The sequence below is a fragment of the Bombina bombina genome, chromosome 6 (assembly GCF_027579735.1).
Source record: "Bombina bombina isolate aBomBom1 chromosome 6, aBomBom1.pri, whole genome shotgun sequence".
In the NCBI taxonomy this organism is placed as follows: Eukaryota; Metazoa; Chordata; class Amphibia; order Anura; family Bombinatoridae; genus Bombina; species Bombina bombina.
Genome location: NC_069504.1, coordinates 954687537 through 954714407, shown reverse-complemented (window position 1 = coordinate 954714407; position 26871 = coordinate 954687537). Strand labels below are relative to the sequence as shown.

Here is a 26871-nt window from a genome sequence, read left to right as displayed (position 1 = left end):
GTTCTGCTCCTGATCCAATGTTGGATCAAGTGGGGAGCAGGCTTTCTCTTTTTTAAAAAGCTTGGATACGCGATGTCCCAGATCCGTGGCTGTGGACATAGAATCCCAGGGTTACAGAATAGGATTCAAGTCTTGCCCTCTAAGGGGCAGATTTCTCCTATAAAGACTATCCAGAAACCAAGAATATTCACAAAGGTTCTGGGGACTCTTTTGGCAGTGGTCAGATCCCAGGGAATTGCTGTGGTGCTTTACCTAGATGACATCTTGGTTCAGGCGTCATCTTTTCAACTAGCAAAATCTCATACAGAGATGTTGTTGTCTTTTCTACGTTCCCACGGGTGGAAAGTGAATCTGGAAAAGATTTCTCTAGTTCCAGCTACAAGAGTGTGTTTCCTAGGGACAATCATAGATTCCCTGTCCATGAAGAATTTCTTGACAGATGTCAGAAAATCCAAACTTCTTGCTTCTTGCCTTTCTCTCCAGTCTGCTATTCGTCCATCAGTGGCTCAATGCATGGAGGTGATTGGTCTGATGGTGGCTTCCATGGACATTATTCCTTTTGCTCGGTTCCATCTGCGACCGCTGCATCTTTGCATGCTCAGTCAATGGAACGGAGACCATTCAGATTTATCGCAGAGAATAAATCTGGATCCCCTAACAAGAGACTCTCTCATGGTGTAATTCACAGGAACATCTGTCTCGGGGCACTTGCTGCCTGAGACCTTCCTGGGTGATTGCGACTACGAACGCCAGCCTGTTAGGCTGGGGAGCTGTTTGGGGTTCTCTAAAGCTCAGAGCCTGTGGTCTCGGGAATAGTCTTCTCTTCCCATAAACATCTTGGAATTGAGAGCAATCTTCAATGCCTTGACAGCTTGGCCTCAATTATATTTTGTCCGGTTTATCAGATTCCAGTCGGATAACATCACCTCAGTGGCTTACATCAACCGCCAGGGAGGAACTCAGAGTTCCTTGGCCATGAAGAAGGTGACTCGCATTCTGGAGTGGGCGGAAGCTCACGATTGTCTCCTATCTGCCATCCACATTCTAGTAGTGGACATTGGGAGGCGGATTTTCTGAGCATACAGACTTTTCATCCCGGCGAGTGGGCTCTCCATCCGTAAGTGATTTTAAGGATAACTCTCAGGTGGGGGGTTCTGGAGTTGGTTCTGTTGGCGTCTCATCAAAACACCAAGCTTCCAAAGTACGGATCAAGGTCAAGAGATCCTCAAACTGCTCTGATAGAAGCTCTGTCGGTTCCTTGGAATTTCGGTCTAGCATACCAGTTTCCTCCAGTTGCTCTCCTTCCACGAGTCATTGCTCGTATCAAACAGGAGAGAGCGTCTGTGATTCTAATAGCTCCGGCCTGGCCTCGCAGGATCTGGTTCGCGGATCTGGTGAAGATGTTTTCTCTTCCACCTTGGAGGTTACCTCTGAGGAAGGACCTTCTAATTCAGGGTCCATTCCTCCATCCAAATCTAGATTCTCTGAAGCTAACTGCTTGGAGATTGAACGCCTAGTCCTGTCTAGACGTGGTTTTTCTGATACTATGCTTCAGGCTCGTAAACCTGTTACTCTCAGGATTTACCATAAGGTATGGTGTAAATACCTTTTTTGGTGCGAATCCTAGGGTTTCTCCTGGAGCCGGGTGAGGATTCCCCGAATGTTATCTTTTCTTCAGGATGGCCTGGAGAAAGGTTTGTCAGTCAGTACTCTGAAGGGTTGAATTTTCTTCACTGTCTATTCTTTTGCACATAGTCTGGCAGATTTACCAGATGTTCAAACTTTTGTTCAGGCCCTGGTCAGAATCAGGCCTGTGTTTAAACCTGGTTCGAAGAAGAATGGGTCCAAAGGCACTACTTGAAAATTATAAAAAAACTTCCAATAGCTCAAGTTTAATAATAGAATGAAATAGTAAATATATATACAATGAGCTGAAGGGTGCTGTGTATAAGCAAACTTGAAAAAGACTGGTTTAGAAGATAGATATCTCCTAATGAAAGTATACACTTATAGCCCTCCGGAAGTTTGATCGAACAATATTGTGGTCTTGTGTTTAAACCTCTTGCTCCTCCTTGGAGCCTTAACCTAGTTCTTAAAGTTTTGCAGCAGGCTCCGTTTGAGCCGATGCATGTTGTTGATATCAAATTGTTATCTTGGAAGGTTTTGTTTTTCCTTGCTATTTCTTTCGCAGAGTTTCTGAGCTTTCAGCTCTACAGTGTGATTCCCTGTACCTTGTTTTTTATGCAGATAAAGCGATCCTTCGTACTTAATTGGGGTTTCTCCCTAAGATGGTGTCGAATCGAAGCATTAATCAAGGAATTTTTTGTTCCTTCTTTTTGTCCTAATCCTTCTTCTCATAAGGAACGTCTTTTGCATAACTTGGATGTTGTGCGTGCTCTAAAAGTTTACCTACAAGCTACTAAAGATTTTCGACAATCTCCTGCCCTGTTTGTTGTTTTCTCTGGAAAGCATAGGGATCAGAAGGCCACTTCTACTACCCTTTCCCTCTGGTTTAGAAGTATGATTCGTTTTGCTTATGAGACAGCTGGACAGCAGCCTCCTGAGAGAATTATGACTCTTTCCACTAGGGCTGTCTCCTCATCTTGGACTTTCAAAACTGAAGCTTCTGTGGAACAGCTTTGCAAGGCGGCAACATGATCCTCTTTGCATACTTTTTCCAAATTCTACAAATTTGATACTTTTGCCTCGGCTGAGGCCTCTTTTGGGAGAAAGGTTCTTCAAGCGGTGGTGCCTTCTCTTTAGGTCCTCCTGCCTTGTTCTCCCTCCCTTTTCATTCCATGTCCTCTAGCTTGGGTATTGGTTCCCACTAGTAATTAGAATGATGTTGTGGACTATCCATGACATAGGGAAGAAAACAAAATTTATGCTTACCTGATAAATTTCTTTCTTTACGGACATGGAGAGTCCACCACCCGCCCTCTTTTTAAATTATGTTTTTTTGAGTAAACCTCAGGCACCTCTATACCCTTGTGTTTCTTCTTTTTCCATTTTCCTTCGGCTGAATGACTGGGGATTATGGGTAAGGGAAGTTATAATTCACAGCTTTGCTGTGGTGCTCTTTGCCTCCTCCTGCTGGCCAGGAGTTACATATCCCACTAGTAACTGGAATGACGTTGTGGACTTTCCATGACCGGAAAGAAAGACATTTATCAGGTAAGCATACATTTTGTTTTTCTTTTATGCAGGCGTTGAGTCCATGATCTGTTACTACTGGGTATTAGTCTTACCTACCACTAAGAGGAGACAAAGATTCCCAAACCCCAGGCGCTCTATATTACCCCTCCTACCTCACAGGTAACTCAGTCTTGTCTTTGATCTACTTTACTAAGCAGATGAGTGTATATTGGTAAATGTTTTATTTTGATTTGATTTGATACTCTGTAGCCTAGGTTTGGCATCTATAATTATATATTTATTTAAAATATATAGCAATTGGACAAAATCATTATATTTATTTTCCCCTTTAAATTTTTAGCACAATCGTTTTTTTGGCACGCAGAGTTATTTTGTGTCTTTACCTTGTGTTCGCCTTTGTGTGCGTGTCAGGTTTACGCACATAAGGCCACTGGTTTGCGCATGTCTGAGTTTTTCTCATTTAGGGGCGTTTGGGTTTTTTTTTCCTGCGTGTCGGGTTTTGGTGCGCTAATGTCATTTTTAACATTGTAGTTTTCAAAAATACTTTGCTACGTTATCCAGATATCGTGTGTGGAGTGTACTTGTCTCCTGCTTTTTGTTTTGGCTTAGCATGCCTTAACCTGTAAGTCTTTTTGAACCACTTTAGAAAGGGGTGAGTTTTCTCCAACATAGGTGTGTCCGGTCCACGGCGTCATCCTTACTTGTGGGATATTCTCTTCCCCAACAGGAAATGGCAAAGAGCCCAGCAAAGCTGGTCACATGATCCCTCCTAGGCTCCGCCTACCCCAGTCATTCTCTTTGCCGTTGTACAGGCAACATCTCCACGGAGATGGCTTAGAGTTTTTTAGTGTTTAACTGTAGTTTTTCATTATTCAATCAAGAGTTTGTTATTTTCAAATAGTGCTGGTACGTACTATTTACTCAGAAACAGAAAAGAGATGAAGAATTCTGTTTGTATGAGGAAAATGATTTTAGCAACCGTAACTAAAATCCATGGCTGTTCCACACAGGACTGTTGAGAGCATTAACTTCAGTTGGGGGAACAGTTTGCAGTCCTTTGCTGCTTGAGGTATGACACATTCTAACAAGACGATGTAATGCTGGAAGCTGTCATTTTCCCTATGGGATCCGGTAAGCCATGTTTATTACGATTGTAAATAAGGGCTTCACAAGGGCTTATTTAGACTGTAGACATTTTTTGGGCTAAATCGATTGATATTAACACTTATTTAGCCTTGAGGAATCATTTATTCTGGGTATTTTGATATAATTATATCGGCAGGCACTGTTTTAGACACCTTATTCTTTAGGGGCTTTCCCAAAGCATAGGCAGAGTCTCATTTTCGCGCCGGTGTTGCGCACTTGTTTTTGAGAGGCATGGCATGCAGTCGCATGTGAGAGGAGCTCTGATACTGATAAAAGACTTCTGAAGGCATCATTTGGTATCGTATTCCCCTTGGGTTTGGTTGGGTCTCAGCAAAGCAGATACCAGGGACTGTAAAGGGGTTAAAGCTTAAAACGGCTCCGGTTCCGTTATTTTAAGGGTTAAAGCTTCCAAAATTGGTGTGCAATATTTTCAAGGCTTTAAGACACTGTGGTGAAAGTTTGGTGAATTTTGAACAATTCCTTCATGTTTTTTCGCAATTGCAGTAATAAAGTGTGTTCAGTTTAAAATTTAAAGTGACAGTAACGGTTTTATTTCAAAACGTTTTTTGTACTTTCTTATCAAGTTTATGCCTGTTTAACATGTCTGAACTACCAGATAGACTGTGTTCTGAATGTGGGGAAGCCAGAATTCCTATTCATTTAAATAAATGTGATTTATGTGATAATGACAATGATGCCCAAGATGATTCCTCAAGTGAGGGGAGTAAGCATGGTACTGCATCATTCCCTCCTTCGTCTACACGAGTCTTGCCCACTCAGGAGGCCCCTAGTACATCTAGCGCGCCAATACTCCTTACTATGCAACAATTAACGGCTGTAATGGATAATTCTGTCAAAAACATTTTAGCCAAAATGAACCCTTGTCAGCGTAAGCGTGGATGCTCTGTTTTAGTTACTGAAGAGCATGACGACGCTGATATTAATATCTCTGAAGGGCCCCTAACCCAATCTAAGGGAGCCAGGGAGGTTTTGTCTGAGGGAGAAATTACTGATTTAGGGAACATTTCTCAGCAGGCTGAATCTGATGTGATTACTTTTAAATTTAAATTGGAACATCTCCGCATTTTGCTTAAGGAGGTATTATCCACTCTGGATGATTGTGAAAATTTGGTCATCCCAGAGAAACTATGTAAAATGGACAAGTTCCTAGAGGTGCCGGGGCTCCCAGAAGCTTTTCCTATACCCAAGCGGGTGGCGGACATTGTTAATAAAGAATGGGAAAGGCCCGGTATTCCTTTCGTCCCTCCCCCCATATTTAAAAAATTGTTTCCTATGGTCGACCCCAGAAAGGACTTATGGCAGTCAGTCCCCAAGGTCGAGGGAGCGGTTTCTACTTTAAACAAACGCACCACTATTCCCATAGAGGATAGTTGTGCTTTCAAAGATCCTATGGATAAAAAATTAGAAGGTTTGCTTAAAAAGATGTTTGTTCAGCAGGGTTACCTTCTACAACCCATTTCATGCATTGTCCCTGTCACTACAGCCGCATATTTCTGGTTTGATGAACTGATTAAGGTGCTCGATAGTGACTCTCCTCCTTATGAGGAGATTATGGACAGAGTCAATGCTCTCAAATTGGCTAATTCTTTCACTCTAGACGCCTCTTTGCAATTGGCTAAGTTAGCGGCTAAGAATTCTGGGTTTGCTATTGTGGCGCGCAGAGCGCTTTGGTTGAAATCTTGGTCGGCTGATGCGTCTTCCAAGAACAAGCTACTAAACATTCCTTTCAAGGGGAAAACGCTGTTTGGTCCTGACTTGAAAGAGATTATCTCTGATATCACTGGGGGTAAGGGCCATGCCCTTCCTCAGGATCGGCCTTTCAAGGCAAAAAATAGACCTAATTTTCGTCCCTTTCGTAAAAACGGACCAGCCCAAGGTGCTACGTCCTCTAAGCAAGAGGGTAATACTTCTCAGGCCAAGCCAGCTTGGAGACCAATGCAAGGCTGGAACAAGGGAAAGCAGGCAAAGAAACCTGCCACTGCTACCAAGACAGCATGAAATATCGGCCCCCGATCCGGGACCGGATCTGGTGGGGGGCAGACTCTCTCTCTTCGCTCAGGCTTGGGCAAGAGATGTTCTGGATCCTTGGGCGCTAGAAATAGTCTCCCAGGGTTATCTTCTGGAATTCAAGGGACTTCCCCCAAGGGGAAGGTTCCACAGGTCTCAGTTGTCTTCAGACCACATAAAAAGACAGGCGTTCTTACATTGTGTAGAAGACCTGTTAAAAATGGGAGTGATTCATCCTGTTCCATTGAGAGAACAAGGGATGGGGTTCTACTCCAATCTGTTCATAGTTCCCAAAAAAGAGGGAACGTTCAGACCAATCCTAGATCTCAAGATCTTAAACAAATTTCTCAAGGTCCCATCTTTCAAGATGGAAACCATTCGAACTATCCTTCCTTCCATCCAGGAAGGTCAATTCATGACCACGGTGGATTTAAAGGATGCGTATCTACATATTCCTATCCACAAGGAACATCATCGGTTCCTAAGGTTTGCATTCCTGGACAAACATTACCAGTTCGTGGCGCTTCCTTTCGGATTAGCCACTGCTCCAAGGATTTTCACAAAGGTACTAGGGTCCCTTCTAGCTGTGCTAAGACCAAGGGGCATTGCAGTTGTACCTTACCTGGACGACATTCTGATTCAAGCGTCGTCCCTCCCTCGAGCAAAGGCTCACACGGACATCGTCCTGGCCTTTCTCAGATCGCACGGCTGGAAAGTGAACGTGGAAAAGAGTTCTCTATCCCCGTCAACAAGGGTTCCCTTCTTGGGAACAATTATAGACTCCTCAGAAATGAGGATTTTTCTAACAGAGGCCAGAAAGACAAAGCTTCTGGACTCTTGTCGAATACTTCATTCCGTTCCTCTTCCTTCCGTAGCTCAGTGCATGGAAGTGATCGGGTTGATGGTAGCGACAATGGACATAGTTCCTTTTGCGCGCATTCATCTAAGACCATTACAACTGTGCATGCTCAGTCAGTGGAATGGGGACTATACAGACTTGTCTCCAAAGATACAAGTAAATCAGAGGACCAGAGACTCACTCCGTTGGTGGCTGTCCCTGGACAACCTGTCACGAGGGATGACATTCCACAGACCAGAGTGGGTCATTGTCACGACCGACGCCAGTCTGATGGGCTGGGGCGCGGTCTGGGGATCCCTGAAAGCTCAGGGTCTTTGGTCTCGGGAAGAATCTCTTCTACCGATAAATATTCTGGAACTGAGAGCGATATTCAATGCTCTCAAGGCTTGGCCTCAGCTAGCGAGGACCAAGTTCATACGGTTTCAATCAGACAACATGACGACTGTTGCGTACATCAACCATCAGGGGGGAACAAGGAGTTCCCTAGCGATGGAAGAAGTGACCAAGATTATTCTATGGGCGGAGTCTCACTCCTGCCACCTGTCTGCTATCCACATCCCGGGAGTGGAAAATTGGGAAGCGGATTTTCTGAGTCGTCAGACATTGCATCCGGGAGAGTGGGAACTCCATCCGGAAATCTTTGCCCAAGTCACTCAACTTTGGGGCATTCCAGACATGGATCTGATGGCCTCTCGTCAGAACTTCAAAGTTCCTTGCTACGGGTCCAGATCCAGGGATCCCAAGGCGGCTCTAGTGGATGCACTAGTAGCACCTTGGACCTTCAAACTAGCTTATGTGTTCCCGCCGTTTCCTCTCATCCCCAGGCTGGTAGCCAGGATCAATCAGGAGAGGGCGTCGGTGATCTTGATAGCTCCTGCGTGGCCACGCAGGACTTGGTATGCAGATCTGGTGAATATGTCATCGGCTCCACCTTGGAAGCTACCTTTGAGACGAGACCTTCTTGTTCAGGGTCCGTTCGAACATCCGAATCTGGTTTCACTCCAGCTGACTGCTTGGAGATTGAACGCTTGATTTTATCGAGGCGAGGTTTCTCAGATTCTGTTATCGATACTCTTGTTCAGGCCAGAAAGCCTGTAACTAGAAAGATTTACCACAAAATTTGGAAAAAATATATCTGTTGGTGTGAATCTAAAGGATTCCCTTGGGACAAGGTTAAGATTCCTAGGATTCTATCCTTCCTTCAAGAAGGATTGGAAAAAGGATTATCGGCAAGTTCCCTGAAGGGACAGATTTCTGCCTTGTCGGTGTTACTTCACAAAAAACTGGCAGCTGTGCCAGATGTTCAAGCCTTTGTTCAGGCTCTGGTTAGAATCAAGCCTGTTTACAAACCTTTGACTCCTCCTTGGAGTCTCAATCTAGTTCTTTCAGTTCTTCAGGGGGTTCCGTTTGAACCCTTACATTCCGTTGATATTAAGTTATTATCTTGGAAAGTTTTGTTTTTAGTTGCAATTTCTTCTGCTAGAAGAGTTTCAGAATTATCTGCTCTGCAGTGTTCTCCTCCTTATCTGGTGTTCCATGCAGATAAGGTGGTTTTACGTACTAAACCTGGTTTTCTTCCAAAAGTTGTTTCTAACAAAAACATTAACCAGGAGATTATCGTACCTTCTCTGTGTCCGAAACCAGTTTCAAAGAAGGAACGCTTGTTGCACAATTTGGATGTTGTTCGCGCTCTAAAATTCTATTTAGATGCTACAAAGGATTTTAGACAAACATCTTCCCTGTTTGTTGTTTATTCAGGTAAAAGGAGAGGTCAAAAAGCAACTTCTACCTCTCTCTCTTTTTGGATTAAAAGCATCATCAGATTGGCTTACGAGACTGCCGGACGGCAGCCTCCCGAAAGAATCACGGCTCATTCCACTAGGGCTGTGGCTTCCACATGGGCCTTCAAGAACGAGGCTTCTGTTGATCAGATATGTAGGGCAGCGACTTGGTCTTCACTGCACACTTTTACCAAATTTTACAAGTTTGATACTTTTGCTTCTTCTGAGGCTATTTTTGGGAGAAAGGTTTTGCAAGCCGTGGTGCCTTCCATTTAGGTGACCTGATTTGCTCCCTCCCTTCATCCGTGTCCTAAAGCTTTGGTATTGGTTCCCACAAGTAAGGATGACGCCGTGGACCGGACACACCTATGTTGGAGAAAACAGAATTTATGTTTACCTGATAAATTTCTTTCTCCAACGGTGTGTCCGGTCCACGGCCCGCCCTGGTTTTTTAATCAGGTCTGATAATTTATTTTCTTTAACTACAGTCACCACGGTACCATATGGTTTCTCCTATGCTATTATTCCTCCTTAACGTCGGTCGAATGACTGGGGTAGGCGGAGCCTAGGAGGGATCATGTGACCAGCTTTGCTGGGCTCTTTGCCATTTCCTGTTGGGGAAGAGAATATCCCACAAGTAAGGATGACGCCGTGGACCGGACACACCGTTGGAGAAAGAAATTTATCAGGTAAACATAAATTCTGTTTTTCCATTCCTCAAGAGCATTGAAATATATTGATGCTATTAAGGATTTCAGAGAAACTTATAGTTTGTTTGTTAACTTTTCTGGTGCTAGGAAAGGACAGAAAGTTTCTGCTGTTTCTTTGGTTTCTTAGTTGAAACTTTTGATTCATAAGGCTTACTTGGATGCAGGTCAGCCTCATCTAAATGTATTACTGCTCATTCCACAAGATCATTTGCTACTTTTTGGGCTTTTCAAGAATGAGTCTTATGTTGACCAAATTTGCAAGGCAGTTACTTGGTCTTCTTTTACATACAGTACTTTTACTAAATTCTACCATTTTTATGTTGTTGCCTCTTCTGAGGCAGCCTTCTGTAGGAAAGTCCTAGAGGCATTTCTATTAGCTTGATTTAGTTTGTCTGTTGATTCATTTTAAGTGCAATAAAAAAATGTATGCCCATTTTTGGTTCTTTTGGAGTTGTGTATTTTCAGTGAAAAAAAGGATGTTTCTTTAATCCCACGCTTTATGTATGATTACTCATGGACTCCACAATTTAGGATTAGTTCCCAGGAGTAATGGATCGCCACCTATATGAAAGAAAACATAATTTATGCTTACTTGATAAATTATTTTCTTTCCTGATGGTGTGGCCAACGAGGCCCCACCATGTGTTTTTTTTTGGTGTTGGTTTCTATCTTTTGCACATCTTTTTCCCTGTGCCCTTTTATTTGTGCTCTCATTTCTTTTTCCTACCTCATTTTTCTTGGCTTTACGTTAGACTGAGGTACCTGTGAGGTGGGGGGGGGGGGGGGTTATATACTGTAAAGCTCTTGAGGTTTGGGAATCTTTGTCTCCTCCTAGTGGTAGTGAAGAGTAATTCACAGGAGTAATGGTTCATGGACTCTCACCACCATGAAAGAAATGAATGCATCAGGTAAGCATAAATTCTGTTTTGTTTGATTTCTTGAAAGCTCTAGATAAGCTTATGTATCTTGGGTCTGTCTTTGCCAGGTAAATGACAGGAGGCTTCTCGAGGGTATTCTGACAGTCTGTGGTGTCCCAGGCAACAAATTTAGAACAGTTTGCTCTTCCATTGACAAGTTGGACAAGGTAAATTTTAATTGTGAAATAAATTACCAATATTTCAGACTCTTATGTAGCCTGATCATAGCAATCTGTATTAAAATACATAAAAAATGTAAACCATTCCAAAAGTATAGCATTAGGCACTTTTGATTGTTCAAACAACCCGTCAGTTTATCTCTTAAAGGCACATTTAAAATTACATTTTAGCTGCATGATAATGTATAATTTTGCAGTGAATTATGCATCTTTACTTTGTCAAATGAATCTATTCTTTCTATGTTTTCCCTGATTTCCCTTCCCCACCAGAACAAAAAACCCTGCTAGCCAATCACAAACTAATAAAAACATGTAAAAGGTTGTTTACACATGTGCAGAAAGGTACATTAAACACAAATCGTAAGCTGTGTGATAATGTACTTTCATATCTGATAAGAACATTTTCAATGAATAATGCAGCTTTATTTGTTTTCGATTTCGCTGCCCCATAACAAAAGAACCCTTGCTATCCAATCGCAAACTAATACACATATATTGCATGAACGGTTTGCACTGGTGCATTAAAGGAAAGCGATGGAAATTGGGGGATAAGCATTAGTTTACAGAAAATTAGATAAGTATTTATCCAAGCCTCCCTGAGAGAAAGTGGAACAAACACAATTTACAGCAAAGTGGAGAAAAATACTGTATATAATGTACTGTATATTGTCATAATGTTATACTTTCAATAATTGAACATTTTATGCTCTTTTCTGGAAAGAAATTAAGGTAGCAAATCCCTTAAGGTGGTTTATCACCGATTCAGCTTAGTAGATAATAATTTAGTTAAACAGACATGTTTTCCTTTCTGATCTCCATATAATAGCTAAATATACACACAATATTCACATCTATACTTCCTAGTTTGCCCACTGCTATTTCAAACAATGATTTTTATCATGTTTGTTGATGCAAAACTGATCATCTTTAAACCCAGATGTTTTCTTTCGTGATTCAGATAGAGCATACCAATTTTAAACGTCTTTCAAATTTACTTCTATTATGAAATTTGCTTACTTCTTTTGGTATCCTTTGTTGAAGGAGCAGCAGCAAACTACTGGGATCTGTCTGAAACATGGGTTGAGCCAATGGCAAGGGGCATATATGTGCAGCCACGAATCACCAGCTAGCTCCCAGTAGTGCATTGCTGCTCCCGAGCCTACCTAGTTATGCTTTTCAACAAAGGATCCAAAGGAACAAAACAAATTAGATAATCGAAGTAGATTGAAAAGTTGTTAAACTTGCATGCTCTGAATCATTAAAGTTAAATTTTAAATGAACAAATGACTAGAGAAAAGATAGGGGAGGTAAACACTAGCTCACAGAAAATCTGATATTGCTGTATTATTCCAAGTCTTCCTAGGAGAAAGTAGAACAAGCAGATATTTCAGATGTATTTTACAGTAAAATAATGTAACATTTATGCATTATAAACAGAGCAGCAATGCACTACTGGGAGCTAGCTGAACATATATGGTAAGCCAATGACAAAAGACAAATGTGTGTAACAAATCACCAGTATGTAAATCCACTATGTGCAAATATTAAAAACAAAAACAAAACAAAAAACAGTAAATTCTTCTGCATGGAAAAAATCGCTACATTACTTCAAGAAACTTTTTTCCATCTTAATATGAGGAGAGTCCACGGCTTCATTCCTTGTGGGAATACAGAACCTTGACAACAGGAGGAGGCAAAGACACCCCAGCCAAAGGCTTAAATACCTCCCCCACTCCCCTCATTCCCCAGTCATTGTTTGCCTTTTGTCACAGGAGGATGGCAGAGAAGTGTTGGAAGATTCAGAGTAGTCTCTTATGGAGGGTAGTACTCTTCGCTATGGGACTGGAGTTTTAAGTAGTCTTGTCAGCCTCTCAGTGAGAGCATTGACAAATGTTAGGGTCTGGAGATGCAGGGAGAGTCTTTCTGCCAAACCATCCAGACTCGTATTAACAACTACTAAGCAATCAGTGTTGACGAGTTTCACTGCCTGTTTCTATCACTCAAGTCCATGTCAGGTGCAATGCTACAAGACTGTCAAACTTGAGAGGCTGTGTGTCTGTTCCACGGCGATGATTCCGGTAAGATTGTTTAATTTTATCTCATATGATAACGTAAGAAGACAGGGTCACAGTGTGACTCTTTTATCTGTACGGAATCAAGGGTTAATATCTCCAGAAGGGGATTATTGAACAGGGTGGATTTATACATGATTTGCTTTATTATGTTTTATGCTGCAACATGTGTGAGATGAGGCTCTGGCAGATGTGTGAACACTCAGGTTTTACTTTTCAACTGCGCAGCCTGTCAGTTTGGCACGCTTTCTTCCTGAAGCAGAAGCGGTCCTGCATGGCACTCCATGGTGCCATTTATTTTTTCTGTAGTCCATCGTACAAGGGCAAGCTATGGAGGACTCTGATGCGTTAGAGGGTACTCCCTCTTTAACCAAATATAATAATACCTGTTTTTATTTTGAGGAGGCTACGGTATACCCGCCTGCTCAATTGTGTTCCACATGCCTTGATAAAGTAGTTATATCTTAAAAGAACAAGATTTTTAATACCACTGAGCCGTCCACCTCTGAGGGTGTCTCCATCCGGCGAGGTGCGTTCCCTACATTCATCTCCTTTTACACATGCAGCTCCCCATTGCACTACTAATCCTCCTTGGGGAGGGGCCCTGTTACCATCAGACTTTTCTGAACAGTTGCAAACTGCAGTGTCTGTGGCCTTTAGTGCTTTACCTCGCCCTGCTAAGAGCAAGCGAAAGATTAAATACTGCTATCCTTCCCAGGGGTCATCTACCAACTTGTTCGATTTATCTGATACTAGATTATCCGCTGATGAAGACGCCTCTGATACTTCAGAGGAGGCTCTTTCTGGGTCGGAATTGGCTGCCTCTAAGCCTCCAGCTGCGGAGGAACCAGACTTTAGGTGTAGTATAGAGCACTTACGCTTTCTGTTGAAGGAAGTGTTGGCTACGTTAGAGGTTCCGGAACCCAAGTTACCCGAGGAACCTTCTATTCCTAAGCTTGATGAGGTTTATGAGGAGAGGGTGGTGCCACAAAAATGAATGGGAAAGACTTGGATCCTCTTTTTCCCCTTCTTCTTCCTTTAAGAAATTGTTCCTGACTCCCAATTAGAGTTGTGGGGGTCTGTCCCTAAAGTGGATGGAGCTATCTCCATGCTTGCTAAGCGCACCACTATCCCGCTTGAGGATAGTTCGTCGTTTAAGGAGCCCATGGATAAGAAGCTAGAAACTCTGTTAAGAAAGATGTTTCAGCACACAGGATTTTTATTTCAGCCGGCAGCGGCGGTTGCTGTGGTGGCTGGAGCCGCTACCTATTGGTGTGACTCTCTGTCGGAGATCGAGGTGGAAACTCCCCTCGATGAGATCCAGGAAAGAATTAAAGCCTTGAGGGTTGCTAATTTGTTTATTTGTGATGCAAATATGCAGATTATCCGCTTGAATGTCAAGACATCATCAGGCTTTTCTGTTCTAGCGCGTAGGGTTCTATGGTTGAAGTCTTGGTCGGCTTACATGACTCCCAAATCTAGATTACTTTCCCTTCCATTTAAGGGGAAGGTTGTTTTTGGTCCAGGACTGGACTCTATCATATCCACGGTCACTGGAGGCAAGGGTGCCTTTTTACCGCAGGATAAGAAGAATAAAGCTAAAGGACAAGGTCCTAATTTTCATCCCTTTTGTTCGTATAAGTCCTAACGTCAGCAGCCCTCCGCAAAGTCTGATCAGTCCAAGGGAACTTGGAAACCAGCTCAATCTTGGAACAAATCCAAGCAGAACAAGAAGCCCGCCGAATAAAATTGACATGAAGGGGCGGCCCCTAATCTGTCACTGGCTTATGTGGGGGGCAGAGTGTCCCTCTTTGTGGAGGCTTGGCTGGGAGACGTGCAAGACCCTTGGGTTCTGGAGTTCGTTGCCCAGGGTTACAGGATAGGTTTCAAATCTCATCCACCTAGGGGCAGATTCCACTTGTCAAACCTGTCTTCAAGATCAGAAAAATTAGACGCCTTTCTAGGGTGTGTGAGTGATCTCTCCTCCCTAAGAGTCATTGTACCAGTACCTCTAGCAGAGAGAGGTCTGGAATACTACTCAAACCTTTTTGTGGTCCCAAAGAAGGAGAGTACGTTTTGCCCGATTCTAGACCTAAAGTGCTTAAACAAGTTGCTGTCCGTGCCATCATTCAAGATGGAAACAGTAAGGTCTATTCTGCCCTTAGTTCAAGAGGGACAGTTCATGACCATATAGACTTGAAGGATGCTTACCTTTATGTTCCAATACACAAGGATCACTTCAAGTTCTTAAGATTCGCTTTTCTGGATCAGCACTTCCAGTTTGTAGCTCTTCCTTTTGGTCTGGCTCCAAGAGTCTTTATGAAGGTCCTGGGTGCTCTGCTCGCGGTGGCGAGATCCAGAGGCATTGCAGTAGCACCTTATTTGGACGACATTCTGGTCCAAGCTCCGTCCTGCCGGCTGGCAGAAAATCATACGAGAGCTCTTCTTCTTCCTCAATCTCATGGATGGAAGATAAACTTAGAAAAGAGTTCTCTGATTCCCAGTACCAGAGTGGAATTCCTGGGCACGGTAATAGATTCCATATCCATGAAGATATTTCTTACAGACCAGAGACGTTGCAAAATTACTTCCAGTTGTCTTGTCCTCCAGACCTCCTTAAGGCCATCTGTGGTCCGGTGTATGGAGATGATTGGGCTCATGGTGTGCAGCATAGATATCATCCCATTTGCCAGGTTCCATCTCAGACCCCTGCAGCTTTGCATGCTAAGGCAATGGAACGGCAATCACTCAGATCTATCCCAACAGATTTCTCTGGACAGCCAATCGTTTTCTTGGTGGCTCTGTCCAGATCGCCTGTCCCAAGGGACATCCTTCTTGAGACCATCCTGGTAGATTGTGACTACTGATGCAAGTCTATCAGGATGGGGAGCCGTTTGGGGTGCCAGGAAGGCACAGGGCCGGTGGTCTCTTCTCCCGATCAACATTCGGGAACTTCGAGCAATCTTCAATGCTCTAAGGGCATGGCCTCTTCTGGGTTCGTCCCAGTTTATCAGATTCCAATCGGACAACATTACCTCTGTGGCTTAAATCAACTATCGGGGGTGAACGAGAAGCATGTTACATTTGCATGACATAGGATGAATGGTACATCTATGGCCTTGCGACCCTTGTGACTTCAAGTGACTTCTAAAAGTATCTAAGGTCTGCAAGCCCTGCATCCTGATACCACCGCTACAACTTTATAACCCGGGTTATTTTCTATTTGCATCTATTACACATTGCAAATTCCATCTACCTATACTACACATCCCCTGCATGCAAGGCACTAAGAGCAGGAAGGTTTTGAAAAAGGAATCTAAAAGAAACCGGAATCGCCAAGTGATTGTCATCTATTTGGAATCGGCCGAAAAAAGATCCAAGAGTGACGTCAGACGCCGATAAATATGTGGCGGCTCTAAACCACAAACCGCTTCTGAGTAAGCAAACAAGAAGGAGAAAGAAAACTGCAGTAAGTGAGTAAACAGGACAAGCGGATCACATAAGAAAATAAAGGTACTCATACTAAAAGGTATTTAAAACAACCTTCTGTTAAAAAGAAACTTTAAAGGTTTTTTTAATATCCAAGAGGATAAGATAACTCATACCGAAGATTTTTATTATTATTTTTTATTACTTCTCTATACAAAGAGACTTTTAAACACCCAAACTGTTTGTTGCACAATATTGGACTGTGAAAAGAACTTTTATTCCGTTTTAAAACAAATAATTATCTGCGATACAGTTTTGTTATACAAAAGTATCTAAACTTTTACTTTAGACGCTAATTTTAGCTGTTACATTGTTGCTTAAATGGAAAATGTTATATTAAAGTAATCAAGTTATCTGAAACCACTAATTTTTGGGGAGACGTCCCCTAAGCTACAAATCCTTTAGAAACAAATTGTATTGTAATAAATATATTTTACATTGTACCCCTAAGAGATTGTATTTTGTTTTGTATATAGACTACCTTTTATATGGAAGATTATTAGATTGAAATATCCAACTACACCTCATACTACTGAAAGAAACACAATTTATTATTTAAAGATTAAGATAATATTCACTGCACATCTCTCTGATTAATATAAATATCCAGGTTGTTTTATATTAGGAATTCAGAGTACTCAGCACGTTGCACTTTAAAATCATTTATACAAGATAGAAACGCACATCTTTAATATCGTTGATCATTCACATTATCACTTGTAAAAGATATATTTTCTCACTGCCTTTATTTCTGAAGCAAATCTGTCACTTAGATAAGTTAATTTTATAGGATTATAATTCCTTAAGCTCTTGTTAGCGCCCTCACTACACCCAAATAATCTTTATTTTCTATATAAAAAGTTAGAAGGACTTTTTTTCTAAGTGAGGTGTTTGGAATCACCATCTCCAGCGCTCTACTCACTCACATAGTTACATGTTCTTTTTCTATTGGCTATTGCTTCGGCACGCAGAGTCTCTGAGTTGGCGGCCTTGCAGTGTGAGCCTCCTTACCTAGTTTTTCATGCTGATGAGGCTGTTCTTCGCACTGGGCTGGGTTTTCTCCCTAAGGTTGTGTCTGATCGCAACATCAATCAGGAGATTGTGGTTCCTTCCTTATGTTCTAATCCTTCTTCTACGGAACGATTACTTCATAATGTGGATGTGGTTCGATCTTTGAAATTCTATCTTCAGGCTACGAAAGATTTTAGACAGACTTCGGCATTGTTTGTTGTCTATTCTGGGAAGCGAAGAGGGCAGAAGGCTTCTTCCACTTCCCTATCTTTTTGGTTGAGGAGCATCATTTGCTTAGCATATGAAACAGTGGGACATAAGCCTCCTCAGAGGATTACGGCTCATTCAACTATAGCTGTGGCTTCTTCTTGGGCCTTCAAAAATGAGGCCTCTATGGAGCAGATTTGTAGGGCGGCTTTTGGGAGAGAGGTTTTGCAGGCTGTGGTGCCCTCAGAATAGGGTCCGCCTCTCTTTTACCCTCCCGTTTTCATTCAGTGTCCTCTAGAGCTTGGGTATATGTTTCCCACAAGTAAGGAATGAAGCTGTGGACTCTCCTCATATTAAGATGGAAAACATAAATTATGCTTACCAGATCATTTTCATTCCATCTGTATGAGGAGAGTCCACGGCCCCCGTCCGTTTTCTATGTTGGACGGACCTAAATTTATTTTTTGTTCTTCTAGCACCTTTTTTATACCCTGATATTTCTCCTACTGTTCCTTGTTCCCTTGGCAGAATGACTGGGTGATGAGGGAAGTGGGGGAGGTATTTAAGCCTTTGGCTGTGGTGTCTTTGCCTCCTCCTGGTGGCCAGGTTCTGTATTCCCACAAGTAAGGATTGAAGCTGTGGACTCTCATCTTACAGATGTAAAGGAAATTATTTGGTAAGCATAATTTATGGGGGGGGGTTTTAAAATAATTTTTATTGAGGTTCAATTCAAGGCTTACAAAGAAAAGAATGCCAGTAAATAGCAGACCATACACTTCAAAATAATATCAAGTTATAGCAAATATAAGTCGGAATGGATATGCATTACTTGTTTAGATGACGAATGTAAATTAAGTATATACATTATTTGTCTATCGCACTATATACCCACTAAATGATTTGCAAGGTCACTCTTGGACCTCTTAATAGTGTAAAATGTGTGTGTGTAAAGCAGGTAATTGTCTACAGAAGGAGACCACTCTTGTGTCTCAGATGGTGAACCTTATTTTTTCTAGAGGGTAAAGGGGAATGCTAATTGAAAGAAGCATACTGTGATAGGACGCTAGCGTTGACAAGTGATATACAGGAATGATTTAAAAGTAAGTAACTTGTACTATCCATCCCCTTTGAGAGATTTAGAGCTTAACTAAGGTACTTACTGGGGAGCCTATCCCAAGATGCGTATGGTTAGAACAGGAACGAAACAGAAGCTACTGTTCAGCTAAACAATATCCTTAGCATCTGGATTGGAGTGGTTATTACATTTACATATGTACAGGCTCACTATGGGTTATCAAATTACCTAGAAGACAGGCTTAGTCAGATGCTTCTATGTTAAAACATGTAAAAGAAAAACTCAGGGTCAGAGAACATTCAGAGATTGCATTTTCCAATGTTTACCAAGTAAACTACCTGTATGAGGGGGCAGAGCTAGTGGCAAGCTAGTAGGGGAACAGGGGTAACTATACAAATCATCCTCTAAACAGAGGAAGTAACACAGATTGTAATTTATATAATATAGATAACGGGTTCTTATAGGAAAATATTGTGGTCTCAAACTGATATGGCACAGATATATAATCTCTTTAGACCTCGTACTAACTGGGATATAACTTGTGATAGGTAGGAAAAAGTAATTTAGGTTATCGGTGGCTAGTCTCTTGTATATTATTCTGAACTAATAAGTAGTGTCGCTCTAGTACAAAACATTTTTCTTATGATATGTGAGACTAGAAGGAGAGTAATAGCTAGGGAGCCATGTCATATGAAAACTCATATTAGCTGGAGGATAATACTAAGATGTGTTTGCTGTCCAGTGTAGCGCACGTAAACTTACCTGGGATGGGAGTTATCAGTTCTCTATAAACGCACTTTTGGATTATAGTAAAGGTCAGTATATAAGAATAAAATTTAGGGTCAATGGAAGGTCTCGACACTATAGAGATTTCTCACTAGGATTTAGGATAAGACCTAGGCTGCACCATCTCGGGCGCTGACAGCGCAGCCGTATAATTATATTCCAACTGACCATTTAGAATGGAGTTAAAAAAGAGAGTAGGGAGTATAACGAATGTGCTATCTCCCTATTATACATATGAGGTATATTTAAATGGGCTAGCTTAGTGCCTAAGATGGACACAGGAATTGTAGTGTAGTGCATTTACTCCTGCCCGATTCAAAACGAAACAACTCGTTCAAGTAAGTACTAGGTAACTGCCACAAATACTTCAGTACCCATATCAGCCCTGCCAGATACAATATAAATATATATAAAATTCTTAGTAAAAAAACATACAAACAGATATGTTATATAATGCAGCATATTAGTATAATATGTATTATAGGGGACTCCCAATGAACTCAAGGCACCAAGATTGGCTAATCCTAGACAGCTACAGCCTCAAATTCAGCACAGAAAAACATCTTACTGTAGAAAAAACTTTTAATTTTTTTTTGGATATAATGTATGTCATTATGGTACATAAAACTGAATATATTGATTTAGTTAGTATCAAAGAGGATACAAACAGCATGCGATAAAACTGTATAAACATTTCTAACCAGCAAGAGTCGGTTCAATGTCAGATTTTGAAATATATAGCTGCAACTTGTTTTCTTCGAGTAGGGAACTCACCCTATCCCAAATTTTTGTGCAGTCCAGACAGCTTTCTCAGAACACGCTTGCCTGTATAGGAAAATATGGTAGAATTGCTGCACAGTATGGGATAGATATTCCACAGCTAAAAAAGACGCCAAACAGATCAATAAGACCGTATCTTCATTTCGAATTGCACCAGGGGCACTCCCCAGTAACGGGCTAGTCTCTGCAGTAGGATTTCCCTTCAAGCCTTTGTCCTCCGCTGTTCCAAGGGCAGAAATCTCCGGTATTGTCGAGTCGCTTCAGAGCTTGAATGCATTGTCAGGCTTGGGCAGATACTTGTCCCAGATAGCTACTTCTTCAATCCCGCCGCTTTGGTAATGTTCTCTTTATGACATTTCACCCCTTTTATTAGGTAGTGTAGTGGGGACATCAAAAGGTGATGTGGGCTCTAGATGTGTAGAGGGGTTACTGCTTGCAATCGTAGCTATTGTGGTATGACAGTTGTTGTAGAAGAAGTGTAAGAGTCCAAGTATCTCTGTGTTTCTTTACCCAGGAATCTGGGGAGGAATGTATGTGACCGCCTCGGCCATGCAGCTCTCTATTTAGAGGATCATTTATGGCCTAGTTAGTATTTGTTGTGTCGAGCGTTCTTGAAGAACATAGGTCAGGTTTGCTGTAAGAATATCCTCTTCTAATCAATGCGATATACAGCAGATTGCAGATACCTTCTTTGCAATCTGCATGAATGCGCAACCAAAAGTATAAAATCCTCCATAATGTGATATGGCACTTGAAGAAGGATATTCAATCTCCAGGAATGATGTAAATGTCCTTAAAATGTTAAAAAAATAAGTGGAATAGGTCTACTCACACTCGATAGAGCTATAACTTAGTAAAAAGGCTCATGTATAAAATAAAGATGTATCGGGGACATCAAGCTCGATTAAAATGATTTATTTATCAACTCGCAAATCACTCAGGTATTCAGGAAACATGAGAACAGAATCACACAGCCGACGTTAAATAACCAATATTGACGTTGACAGAGTCCCAACAGTCCAATAAAATCCAACTCATGTTGCACCGGTCACCGCCGGCTTTTTCAAGGATGTTGTGTAGTCCTTCTCAGGCTCTTTTATAATCTCCTTTATTGGTCCTTCCAGATAACTCTTATCTCTCCAAAACATTCAAAATATATGATCCGAAAAAATAACTTGATATATACTATCATACATGAACCATCATATTATTAAACATACATTATAGTAAAGCAAAAAAACATTTTATTTGCATATATAGAGCCTTCTCAAACATAAAAAAAGCTATTTGTTGATGTTTGTTCCCTTTTTTTGTAAGGACATTTACATCAGGATTCCTGTAGATTGTATTTCCTTCTACAATTGCCATATAACATTGTTTTTTTTATTTTATTTGTGATTGATTACAAGTTAACACTTTTTTTAATATTGATAAAATCCTCCATGTCACGGGCCATAATGTACACGTCTGCCACCCTCAAAAGGTAGAAAGCAACTGAGTAAAACCAGTCTCACGGTCTAACCGAGGCATTAGGTCTAACATTAGGCATTTCCATACAATTTATGCCCAGTAGTAATGCTGGATACGTGATCTCATTCACTCTATAATTAATGCCTTTTTTGGTTCCATCAGTTTTCATTTTTTTTTTTTTAAATCATATTTTTTATTGAAAGGAAACAAGTACACTTGCCATAGCAGAAGAAAAAACAAGAAAAAAACCCAAAGTACATTCTCATATACTTTATACAATTCTAAATCAGTGTCTAAAGATATTATTCTTGTGCTTGTTATCCTTTAAATTTTAAGAGACGTTTGCCTTGTCTCTCTTGGGAGGGAAGGCACTTACATTCATACTAAAGGAAGAAAAAGAAGGAGAAATAGAAACGAAAAGAGGAGGGGGAAAAAAGAGAAAAAAAAGAAAAGAAAAGGACACCCATCCCTCAGTCTCATCACTCTCTCCGGGGCCGGCCGCCCCCACTCCCCCTTGTCCCATTTTAAGTGTTCTATCTATTCCCTATAGTCTTATCTCGTAACAAAACCACTCCGAGGCTCAGTACCATTCGGGCGGGAATACCCCTGACAAAATTAAAGTTTCAAAATACTCTGTTCTACGTAGGCTGGAGATAAGGGAAAATTGTGTATCTCGAGGATAAGATAATATAACTCTTAACCACGTTAAAAAAAAACTGTAAGCTTTTTCTTGTGTGAAGGTGATATGGTCATTTGTTCAAAAATTATCTGAGAAAGCATTGAGTTTAAGAAGCATGAGATCGACAGAGCCTTGTTACTCTTCCAATTTTTAAGGATAAGATTACGTCCTATCATAATCACTGTATTGATAAGGTTGCTATTATTTCTATTATTTTCTTTAGGAGCAAGGAAAAAAATGTATCTGGATGTAAATTTAATTCTATTCTCTAACATCTTATTAATCCAGAACTCGACTTTACACCAAAACTGATTAATTTTAGGGCAATCCCAAAAACAGTGGACTATATCTGCATTTGCCTTGTTACATCTGGGACAATTATTATCTTTATTAAGGGGGTGTTTTGTATGCCATTTAGACATTTTCCTAGGTGTAAGATATGCATTATTCATTAACTTTAGATGTGATTCTTTCCAGGTTGTAGAAATGATAGCTTTTTTGACCCATTTAAAGCCTGTATATAATGTATCTACAGATACATCAGAAAAATGGGAATTCCATTTTTCAGAAAGGCTATTAACCCCTTAAAGACCGAGGACGTGCAGGGTACGTCCTCAAAAAAAAGGCAGTTAATGCCTGAGAACGTACCCTGCACGTCCTCGGTGTGGAAAGCAGCTGGAAGCGATCCTGCTCGCTTCCAGCTGCTTTCCGGTTATTGCAGTGATGCCTCGATATGGAGGCATCCTGCAATAACCTTTGGTAGCCATCCGGTGCAGAGAGAGCCACTCTGTGGCCCTCTCTGCACCGGAGATCGGTGGCTCCCTGCGCTGTTGGGTGGGAGCCGGACCGGGAGGCGGGTGGCGGCCATCGATGGCCCTGGTTATGTGCAGGGGGGGCGGGATCGTGGGCGGGGACGAGCAGGGGCGCGCGCGTGCACGGGAGGGCGGGCGCGTGCACGGGGAGGGAGCGGGTGGGAACCGCTACACTACAGAAAATGAATTAATAAAAAATGTATAAATTTCGAAATATTTAAAAAAAAAAAAGATCAGCAAGGTGGTGGGGGTTTGTCTGTGTGGGGGGGGAAGCTACACTACAGAAAAAAGCCCCAAAAAAATAAAAAAAGCACTTTTTTTTTGCAAACTGGGTACTGGCAGACAGCTGCCAGTACCCAAGATGGCCCCCAATGAGGCAGAGGGGAGGGTTAGAGAGCGGTTTTGGGGGGGATCAGGGAGGTTGGGGGCTAAGGGGGGGATCCTACACCCTAGCATATGTAAATATGCTAAAAAAAATTTTTAATTTTTTTTAAAAAACCCTTTTATTTTAGTACTGGCAGACTTTCTGCCAGTACTTAAGATGGCGGGGACAATTGTGGGGTGGGGGAGGGAAGGGAGCTGTTTGGGAGGGATCAGGGGGTGGGATGTGTCAGGTGGGAGGCTGATCTCTACACTAAAGCTAAAATTAACCCTGCAAGCTCCCTACAAACTCCCTAATTAACCCCTTCACTGCTAGCCATAATACACGTGTGAGGCGCAGCAGGATTTAGCGGCCTTCTAATTACCAGAAAGCAACGCCAAAGTCATATATGTCTGCTATTTCTGAACAAAGGGGATCCCAGACAAGTATTTACAACCATTTGTGCCATAATTGCACAAGCTGTTTGTAAATTATTTCAGTGAGAAACCTAAAATTGTGAAAAATTTAACTTTTTTTTCAATTTGATCGCATTTGGCGGTGAAATGGTGGCATGAAATATACCAAAATGTGCCTAGATCAATACTTGGGGTTGTCTACTACACTACACTAAAGCTAAAATTAACCCTACAAGCTCCCTAAAAGCTCCCTAATTAACCCCTTAACTGCTGGGCATAATACACTTGTGGTGCGCAGTGGCATTTAGCGGCCTTCTAATTACCAAAAAGCAACGCCAAAGCCATATATGTCTGCTATTTCTGAACAAAGGGGATCCCAGAGAAGAATTTACAACCATGTATGCTATAATTGCATAAGTTGTTTGTAAATAATTTCAGTGAGAAACCAAAAGTTTGTGAAAAAATTTGTGAAAAAGTGAACAATTTTTTGTATTTGATCGCATTTGGCGGTGAAATGGTGGTATGAAATATACCAAAATTGTCCTAGATCAATACTTTGGGATGTCTACTAAAAAAAAATATATACATGTCAAGGGATATTCAGGGATTCCTGAAAGATATTAGTGTTCTAATGTAACTAGCGCTAATTTTGGAAAAAAGTGGTTTGGAAATAGCAAAGTGCTACTTGTATTTATGGCCCTATAACTTGCACAAAAAGCAAAGAACATGTAAACATTGGGTATTTCTAAACTCAGGACAAAATTTTGAAACTATTTAGCATGGGTGTTTTTTGGTGGTTGTAGATGTGTAACAGATTTTGGGGGTCAAAGTTAGAAAAAGTGTGTTTTTTTCAATTTTTCCTCATATTTTATATTTTTTTTTATAGTAAATTATAAGATATGATGAAAATAATGGTATCTTTAGAAAGTACATTTAGTGGCGAGAAAAACGGTATATAATATGTGTGGGTACAGTAAATGAGTAAGAAGAAAATTACAGCTAAACACAAACACCGCAAAAATGTAAAAATAGCCTTGGTCCCAAACGGACAGAAAATGGAAAAGTGCTGTGGTCATTAAGGGGTTAATGCTCAATTGGCCCTGTTTAGCGAGCATAATCTTATATAATAGGGAAATGCTATGGTAACCAGATTTGTAATAGGTGAAATATTGTTCAATCTTAGCCCATCCTTCAGTGTCAGTGTTTGATACTCTACTATCAGCGATAAAATGTCTAATCTGAAGATAGGCATAAAAGTTTTTATTTGACAGAGAAAAAACACTAGCGAGTTCCTCAAACGTTCTCATTTGAAGGTGATTATTTAAACATTGATATACATTCAATAGACCTTTCTGTGCCCAGATATTATAAACTTCATTTGATAACCCGGGAATAAATTTTGGGTTACCTTGTATTGGAAGTAATGGGGTGATCTCAAAATTAACATTAAATAATCTGTTTCATTTTTGCCAGGCATCAATAGTATTACATATTATAGTCGTAGCTTTAATGTCCTTTGGCAGCTGAGACACTGGACAATGTAGCAGGGCTTTTAATGCATATGGTTTGCATAGGTATTTTTCAACTTGAAAATGTGTAAGATAATTAACTTCTGTTAGCCAGTCAAATGCTGATCGAGCTAATATAGCAATATTATATTTTTTAATATCTGGGAAGGATAAGCCTCCTTCCTCAGATCCAAGGGATAATTTGGTTATAGATATCGTATGTCTCTTGTTATTCCATATAAATTTAGTTGACTTACTATAGAATCTTTTTATATCTTGGGTCTTTATAAATAATGGTAGATTTTGCATGATATATATCAATTGGGGAAAAAGAATAGTTTTTATAATCATAATTTTAGCAGACAGGGAAATGGGAAATGTTGACCAACGTTGCATTTTTTCTGAGGCTTTTTTAAAGAAGATAGAATAATTAAGTTTATACCATTGGTTTGCGTCAGAGTGTAAATTTAATCCTAAATAATTAATACTATCGACCTCTTGAAAGGGATGTTCTTGGATGCTTGCCCTAGTCCTGTGTAACCATAACATCTCAGATTTACTAGCATTTATTTTGTAGCCAGAGAAAGAGCTAAACATGTCGATGATTTTTAGTGCCTGTGGTATATTCCTCTTTGTATTTCTTACACATAACATCAAATCATCTGCATATAATGCTAATACCAATTTTTCTTGTCCTAATCTGATGCCTTGTAGCTCCTGTCGCAATATAATAGCCAAGGGTTCTAGGGCAAGATTAAAAAATAAGGGGGAAAGTGGGCACCCCTGTCTTGTCCCCCTGTTTAGAGTAAGATCCGTAGTGTAGCTACCATTAATTAAGATACTGGACCTGGGATGGTCATATATGGTTTGGATGAACTGTACAAAATGACCTGTGAAGCCAAAAGAGACCAATGTCGAGAATAAATGGTTCCATTCTACCGAATCAAATGCCTTTTCGGCGTCTATTGTAATTAATGCGAAGTCTTGGTTATTTGTTTATGTCTTCGCTATTTTATTCCAAAAATGCTCTATTAGTAAAATTACCTTCCTAGTGTTCCTAGTGGAAGCTCTTTGAGACATGAATCCTGTTTGATCGGGATGTATAATAGGATCGAGACACAATTTTAATCTATTTGCAATGATATGCGTCAAAAGCTTATAGTCTGCATTAAGTAATGAAATTGGTCTATATGATTTGGGGTCTAATGGATTCTTCCCTTTTTTCAAAATAAGCGATATGATTGAAGCAGTAAAATATTTAGACATTTTTAAACCCTCGATATAATATCCATTAAACAGTGAAACCAAAGTGTCCACTATCTCTGTTCTAAGTATTTTATACATTTCAATTGGTATTTGATCTGGGCCCGGAGCTTTATTAGATTTGGTATTATTTATTGCATCCAAGACTTCCTCATTTGTTATTGGT

At 40.8% G+C, this 26871-nt stretch overlaps 1 protein-coding gene across 1 annotated transcript in view; it reads left to right on the top strand.

The window, feature by feature from the left end:
• LOC128663982 (histidine--tRNA ligase, cytoplasmic) overlaps positions 1 to 26871 on the top strand; it is a 354313-nt gene that overhangs the window by 61750 nt on the left and 265692 nt on the right. The window contains exon 8 of the mRNA XM_053718604.1: positions 10666 to 10764. Within this exon, the coding sequence (XP_053574579.1) occupies positions 10666 to 10764 (99 nt within the window). The remainder of the gene's footprint in view (positions 1 to 10665; positions 10765 to 26871) is intronic.